The sequence below is a fragment of the Podarcis liolepis genome, assembly GCF_965112155.1.
Source record: "Podarcis liolepis genome assembly, chromosome: 6".
In the NCBI taxonomy this organism is placed as follows: Eukaryota; Metazoa; Chordata; class Lepidosauria; order Squamata; family Lacertidae; genus Podarcis; species Podarcis liolepis.
Genome location: NC_139559.1, coordinates 56,019,316 through 56,027,098, shown reverse-complemented (window position 1 = coordinate 56,027,098; position 7,783 = coordinate 56,019,316). Strand labels below are relative to the sequence as shown.

General features: G+C 42.7%; 1 protein-coding gene across 4 annotated transcripts in view; it reads right to left on the bottom strand.

Annotated features, from left to right (window-relative positions):
• Positions 1-2,987: 2,987 nt before the first annotated feature.
• LOC310709628 (uncharacterized protein) overlaps positions 2,988-7,783 on the bottom strand; it is a 37,868-nt gene continuing 33,072 nt past the window's right edge. For all 4 annotated transcript variants that reach the window (XM_083509528.1, XM_083509527.1, XM_083509525.1 and 1 more), the window contains one exon: positions 2,988-4,563. In XM_083509528.1, coding sequence (XP_083365654.1) covers positions 3,233-4,563 — 1,331 coding nt within the window. In that variant the 3' untranslated portion in view covers positions 2,988-3,232. The remainder of the gene's footprint in view (positions 4,564-7,783) is intronic.

Sequence of the window (7,783 nt, the reverse complement as noted above, 5' to 3'; positions counted from 1 at the left end):
AGTGCCTTGCAAAGTATTCACAGTGGGTTTCCGAAGAGTCTAAAACTCTATTCCCTGGAGTAGGTGTTAATAGACATTTAGCAGCTAGCTACTATTTTTGAAACTGGGAGGCCATCCACTTCACTATTGCTAGTAGGATTTCAAAAATGGCTTCAGTTCAGTTCGATTTGGAAGTAGGCTGCTTGAGACCAGATAGAAAAAAGCATCATAAAAACTTAAGCTGGTCATCTCAGTGGAGGTATTAGTACCAGTCATCTGCAAAATAAGGACAGGTTATGTAGTGCTAAAAAATAACCCACCCATATTTCTACTACCATAAGCCAGGTGGTAAAAAGACAGGAATTCAAAATTGTGTCTACTCTTTATAGATCAATTCTGAGACTATAGCAAAAGGCCACCTTAAGCCCCATCAAATATATTTATAAGCAATTTTAAGGAGAAGGGAATCATATTTTTCCTGCAGTATGTCATCAAAGTTTCAGACTGACTGTCCAGAAGAAAGGAACTGTCTGAGAAGTGACAAAAAACAAGGGGCCTGTTCGTTCATCAGAGATCACAGGATGAGACAAAAGACAAGGGGCCTGTTCATTTGTCAGAGATCACAGGATGAAGGGAGATCACCATGCTGAGATTCAACATTGTTAGTTTGTGGCCAAGGTGGTTGTTAGGGCTGTTGTGGGTTGTCTTACTCACCCTCTCCATCAACCCCGCAATCTCCAAGAATTAAAAGTCTACCCTGCAAGAGGCTTGACATGCCTCCATCTGATCACAGATCCCCTATCCAGCTGAACATATACATTTTCTACTCCCCATGTGAGAGGGCAAGATTTCAGCAATCCATTTGATTACTTCATATGACTGTGATATGGCACTGTGGACGAAGGCTGGCACAACAAAACTGACAACACTTTGCACCACAAGTTAGAACATAGATGGAATGCACAACCCTACCAAAGTCAGTAGGAACACAATATTCTTCCCCCTTGTGTTAATTTAACGTGGTGACCACAAAAATATTAACTCAAAAACATGAGTAATTGTTGAACTTCAACAAGTATCGCAGTGACCATGTGAAAATTCTGTGTAATGAACAGCACAGGTAAAGATGGCACAGTATCATACACAGGTATCTGCGATTCACCAAGGAAAGGGAAAGAGACAAAAAAAACACAAAACAAAAAACCAGTGAGAAAAGAAGCACTGAAGCAAAAATCAAGTTCTCAGACCATGTGCAACCAGTGGAGCAGTAGCAATTATTTGCCAGCACCAGACTTCCACTGGGCCACTGCTGCCACACATAAGTTGACGTACCATCATGATTTGTGTTTTGAACGAGAATGTGTTTCGAACCAGAATGCCACTGGTTCATGTCTCATGGCCTCGTCCTGGTGTCCTTGAACTTCCTAGGTAGCTTTAAGCAAGTCACTATTCTCTCTCAGTATATCTGCAATATGACAATACTAAAACAATACCTTTATTGTCATTGTACAGCCTGTGTGCAATGAAATTAAATGAGCCTCCCCCCCACAAACACTCAATCTCTTATCAAACAATACACCACCTCGCAAGTCAATTTCGCTATGTTATTTTCCGTTCAACAGCCTAACAGCCCATGGATAGAAGCTATTTTTTAGCCTGTTGGTACGGCTGATTATACTTCTATATGTCCTGCCAGAGGGTAGAAGATTAAAGAGGTGATGGCCGGGGTGTGAGTCATCCCTGAGAATTTTTCTCGCTCTCCTAAGGCAACGATCCCTTGCGATGTCATCTAGCGGACTCCAGGGACAGCCCATGATATCATGTGCTGTATTCACCACCCTCTGTAGAGACTTTCTGTCCGTGGCTATCAGGCCAGCATACCACACTGTGATACAATATGAAAGGACACTTTCTATTGCAGACCGGCAGAAGGAGTTCATCAGCTGTTGTTTAATATTACTTTTGCGAGACCCTGAGGAAATGGAGTTTCTGTTGGGCCTTTCTGACCACCTGAGTTACGTTGATTTTCCAAGTGAGGTCCTCGATAAGGTAGACTCCCAGGAATTTAAAGGAGGAGACTCTCTCCACACAGCCCCTCCCCCCCAATATACAACGGGGCAGGTTCCCCTCTCTTCTTCTGGAAGTCCAACACCATCTCCTTTGTCTCACTAATATTTAGGTGCAAGTTATTCTCTAAGCACCATGTAGATACTTTTTGAACCTCCCTCTGCAATTAGGCCTACTTTGCAAGGTTGTTGCATGCAAGGATTATTGCAATAATTTATGGAAATGCTATAAACAGCAGAAACGGTCTAAGTTCTCATAAATGCTATGTGATTTTTAGATTTTCCTACTAAAATCTGAATGGTTTAATCATAAATATGTTCTGTTAAATAACATTCCTCCAGAGGAAAATGGGATTTGTTCTGCTGAAGTATTGAAATTTAATTTATGCCACTATAAGTATTTGCCTATTCACAGCCATCTCTATCTTGATCTGAGAAGGGAAAACCCAAATTATGTCCATACTAGGAACACTGGGAGGGACGCAGGTGGCACTGTGGTGTAAACCATGGAGCCTAGGGCTTGCCGATCGAAGGTCGGTGGTTCGAATCCCCGCGACGGGGTGAGCTCCCGTTGCTCGGTCCCTGCTCCTGCCAACCTAGCAGCTCAAAAGCACACCCAAAGTGCAAGTAGATAAATAGGTACTGCTCTGGCGGGAAGGTAAACAGCATTTCTGTGCGCTGCTCTGGTTATGCTGGCCACATGACCCGGAAAAACTGTCTGTGGACAAACACCAGCTCCCTTGGCCAGTAAAGCGAGATGAGCGCCATAACCCCAGAGTCATTTGTGACTGGACTTAACTGTCAGGGGTCCTTTACCTTTACCTTTTTAGGAACACTGGAAGCTCTTCCACTGAGCTATGGCCCTTTCCCACATGCTGTCCACACAACAACCTGAATACAAAGATGTCTGCCATCTCTCACCTAAATTAAAATGACTTCCAATATGTTTAGTCAGTTTTAATTTCTGAAAAATAATTCAGAATTTATGTTGCCCAGTACGTATACATTTTTTTAAAAAAAATCTTAAGACACATTACTACTATTCAACGGCTTTTTCGTCATAAAACTCAGATTGTAATTTCTCCATGTTTCATGTAAGCATATTCAAAGAATTTGTTTAGTGGGAAACAGAACCATCAACATTTGTGAGAAGAGTTAAAATTATTCACCAAGATGTAAAATATCGATCATGGATTTTGCACTGTAGAAATCTTGGTCAATGGCTGGTCCACTTGTGATACTGTCGTAGAAGAAGGTGGTATGATAGCATTGTCAGGTTCTGACTTTAAAATATTCTGCGTCTGGTCTGATTGTGATATTTCAGTGGAGAAGGGCCCTGGGATAGCATTGTCAAGTACTGGCTTCGAAATTATCACTGCTTGGTCTACTTGTGATACTGTGGTAGAGTAAAGCCCTATGACACCACTGTCAGTTTCTGACATTGAAATTGCCACTGCCTGGTCTACTTGTGATACTGTAGTGGAGAAAATCCCTATGACAGCATTGTCAAGTCCTGTGTTAGAAATTGCCTGTGTCTGACCTGCTTGTGATACTTCAGTTGATAAAGGCCCTGTGATAGCATTGTCAGGTTCTGACTTCAGAATTGCCTGTGTCTGGCCTGTTTGTGATGCTTCGGTAGAAGAAGGCCCTGTGGTAGCACTATCAGGTTCTGACTTCAGAATTGCCTGCGTCTGGCCTGTTTGTGATGCTTCGGTAGAAGAAGGCCCTGTGGTAGCACTATCAGGTTCTGACTTCAGAATTGCCTGTGTCTGGCCTGTTTGTGATGCTTCGGTAGAAGAAGGCCCCGTGGTAGCACTATCAGGTTCTGACTTCAGAATTGCCTGGGTCTGGCCTGTTTGTGATGCTTCGGTAGAAGAAGGCCCTGTGGTAGCACTATCAGGTTCTGACTTCAGAATTGCCTGTGTCTGGCCTGTTTGTGATGCTTCAGTAGAGGAAGGCTCTGTGGTAGCATTGCCAGGCTCTGACTTCAGAACTGCCTGTGTCTGGCCTGTTTGTGATGCTTTGGTAGGCTCTGTGATAGCACTGTCAGGTTTTGGCTCTGAGATGGTTGGTTTCTTTAGTGTCACATCCTTTGAAGTACTTGGTTCTTTAACATCATATAAACAATGGTCTGGCTGGACTCCTTGCAATACTTTACTAGATATTGTGAGATCATTGTCGGATTTTGATTTTGAAATAGTTGTTTTCTTCAGTTGTGATGATACATCATTAGAGGTACTCTGCTCTTGATTATCTGGCTGTTGTGGAACAGGAACCAGGTCGTTTTTGGGGGGGACAGCGCTGGAACCATTATCCATGGTCACGGACTGTTGGGAAGAGACCTCATCACGTACATCAAATAATGATTGTATGCTGTCACTGGACCGAGACGGAAGCACAATCGCTCTGGATCTTATAGTCAAACCTCTACATGATATTTCTGAACTGCCTTCTGTATCAGAGCTGCCATATATTTCCTTCATAATAACAAATTCCTCTTTGGAACATGTTTTAGTAGCTGCAATGAAAAGGATCACATTGTTCATTAGAAGTGCATGATTTAAAAAATGTAACCATATCATAAATTTATATTAGATAAAATGAGTTGGAACCAAAGATCTGTCTGAGGAAGGGGATGAGCAGAAGCTGTTTTTACCAGGACTTCCGGGTTAGCGCCATCGGCAAGGGCGGAGTTCCTCTGACCGAGAGGAACCCGCTCCGTGAAAATCGGGTCTTGCCGCCGCGGCGAAGGCGGAGACCCTTCAAAAATCCCAGGCGGAGGAAGCCTGGGAACGTGGGATTCGGCTGACACCAAGAGCGCCTCCACTACTCGTGGGGAAACCCTTTTTAGGGGATCCGAAGCGAAGTGGGGTGAGTGGCGCGGTGTTTTGAATCGACTGCTACTTTTACGGAGCGAAGCCGCACAGCCGTTGCCGGAGAGCGCTGATTTTTTCCTGTGGACAATTGGACTCTAAACAACTACCCGTGAGTAGAACGGAAAATTGGACTACGAAACATTTTAATTTGGCACCGAAGCGGGAAGGTTCTAAACAGGAAGTCCGCCTTCCGCTTTTGTAAATAGACTGAAGCAAAAATTTTGCAAGCTAAAGTCTGGAAAGTCGTATATAAAGGACTAAATTTCCTTCAGTTAAAATTACCAAAACCCCTCTTGGAAGCAGGAGAAGAGGGGGGGAATCTTAGATTGTTTAAACCTGCAGGAGAGAGAGTAAAGAAAGATAAATTTCCACCGTCTCAAACCTGGGAACGGGGTGTCAGTGACAGACGCTTTGGGGAAGTTCATCGACTGTGAATGAAACGTCTTTTGACAGATAGTTAAAAAAGAGAAACATACAGTGGTGCCTCGCAAGATGAAAAGAATCCGTTCCGCGAGTCTCTTCGTCTTGCGGTTTTTTCGTCTTGCGAAGCAAGCCCATTAGCGGCTTAGCGGATTAGCGCTACTAGCGGCTTAGCGGGCCAGCTGATAAGCGGCTTAGCTGATAAGCGGCTTAGCGGATCAGCTGTTAAGCGGCTTAGGGAATCAGCTGATAAGCGGCTTAGGGAATCAGCTGATAAGCGGTTTAGCGGATCAGCTGTTAAGCGGCTTAGCGGCTTAGGATCAGCTGATAAGCGTCTTAGCGGCTTGGGGAAAAGGGGGGGGGGAGGAAAAAACCCCCACAGGAACTCACAAGACATTTTCGTCTTGCGAAGCAAGCCCATAGGAAATTCGTTTTGCGAAGCACCTCCAAAATGGAAAACCCTTTTGTCTAGCGGGTTTTCGGTCTTGCGAGGCATTCGTCTTGCAGGGCACCACTGTACTGATTCCAATGTTGCCTTTTGCATTTAAAAGAAACAAAATACTTGAAAAACGAAAGTAATTTTTTTTTTCTTGCTGGACCTGCTTTCAAAAGATACAAATAGAAATTGTCTCCTCTAGAGGGAGCTTGTTAAACTGTTGCTGGAGTCGATCTGGGGAATTCCACAGCTGTGGAGATTAAGGATCGTGAGACCAGACTTTGACCTTGGATAAGAATGTGCTTAGAAGAAGTTTTGGTGCTTGCTTTTTGCAAGACAAGTGCTTTGTTGGAGGAGCTGCATGAGAAGATGGATTTGATGACTGTTGCAGTCAGTAATTTTGGACAAACAGTGAATACTCATATAGAAACCACTCAGGAACCAACCCAGGAATCTGCTTTGACAGGGCAAGTGCAGAAGATAATGGAAGAGGTTGTTGTTGAACCTCAAGTAACACAAATGGAGAGACCCGAGGCCTTGTCGGAACATAAGCTGCTGTCTTTGACGACTGAATCTGGAGAAAGTCAGATTTGGAGAGATGGAGTACTGTTTGGTTTGGAGATGGGAAGTTGGATGGACCCCCCTATGCAGGGATGTCTCGGCTTTTGGGATATGGTTTTGGGCCAGGGGGAGTCTGGAGTTGTGGGGGTTCTTAACTCTGGAGGGACTTTGAAACATGCCTACAAATACTTTTTGGATTACAGTGCTGACTGTGGAGAATGGGCTGACCTGCCGAGGGGGGATGGAGACATGGTTGGGTTGGAGTCTCCCCGAGACCTACTCCTCAATGAGAAAGGAAGGAAATTAAGAATAAGATCAGCAAAAGACAAAGTAAAGTGCAGGTATAAACAAGACGAAGATCTGCAGAAGGGACATGGAAAAGACTTAAGAGCCTCGGACAGAAGATCACCAGGTTGATGGACTAGATGGAATGGATAGAAAGGACTGACATAACCCGAGACCAGGAAGAAGAGACGTTGGATGAAGATTGGAAGAAAGTTTTTTAAAAATTCATTTTGAGAATTAGTGTAAAATTAATGAGTGTTAGGAAAAATGTTGGAATGAAATTACTTGGCTTTAGTAGAAATGATATAAGGAGTTATGTATAAATAAGTATTAAGTTTTAAGTTTTAAGGTTTTTTATGGTAAGATAAGGTTAAAATAAATTAAGGTAATTTAATGACAGAATACAGTTAAAGATGGAAAGGATTTGCTGAGTTAATAAATAGGTTAGACTGTTAAGATAAATTATAGAATAAAAATTGAGAAAGAGGGAAAGAATTTGCTGAAACAATTAATTGAACTAGAATACAAAAAGGGAGGTGTGAGGAGGTCGATGAAACAAGTAAATGAAAGATAAAGATATGGAATATTGGATTTTTAGTGTTATTGTTCTTTTTTGGTTATATTGTTGTATTGTTTTTTATGGTTTCCTTATTATGTATTGTAATGTATGTCTTGTTAAATTTTGTGTTGCTTTCTTTTTTTCTTTTTTCTGGTTCTTTTTTCTGGTGTGTATCTGAAGAAGTGTGCATGCACACGAAAGCTCATACCAAGAACTACTTAGTTGGTCTTTAAGGTGCTACTGGAAGGATTTGTTTTCTTTTTTTTGTAATTGTTAAACTTTTAATAAATATCATTTAAAAAAAGAAGAAGAAGAAGCTGTTTTTACCAGCCCTTCCTTTCACTGGCAGCCCCATAACACCTCTAAAATGACTCCCTCAAGAGATGGGAGACCCTGATGAATGGATTTGGCTGTGGCACAAGGGAAGGGAGAGATAGTAAAGGTCAAGGAGAAGCAGATTCTGCGAATAGGAGTGCTGCTTAGATGCCTGATTTTCAGTGATTTTGGTGTATTTGATACACGCATATGAGTTCAGAGTTCCTTCTACACATGTGCATGGACGTAGCCAGGATTTATTGGGGGGGCAGGCTTTCTGTTTGGG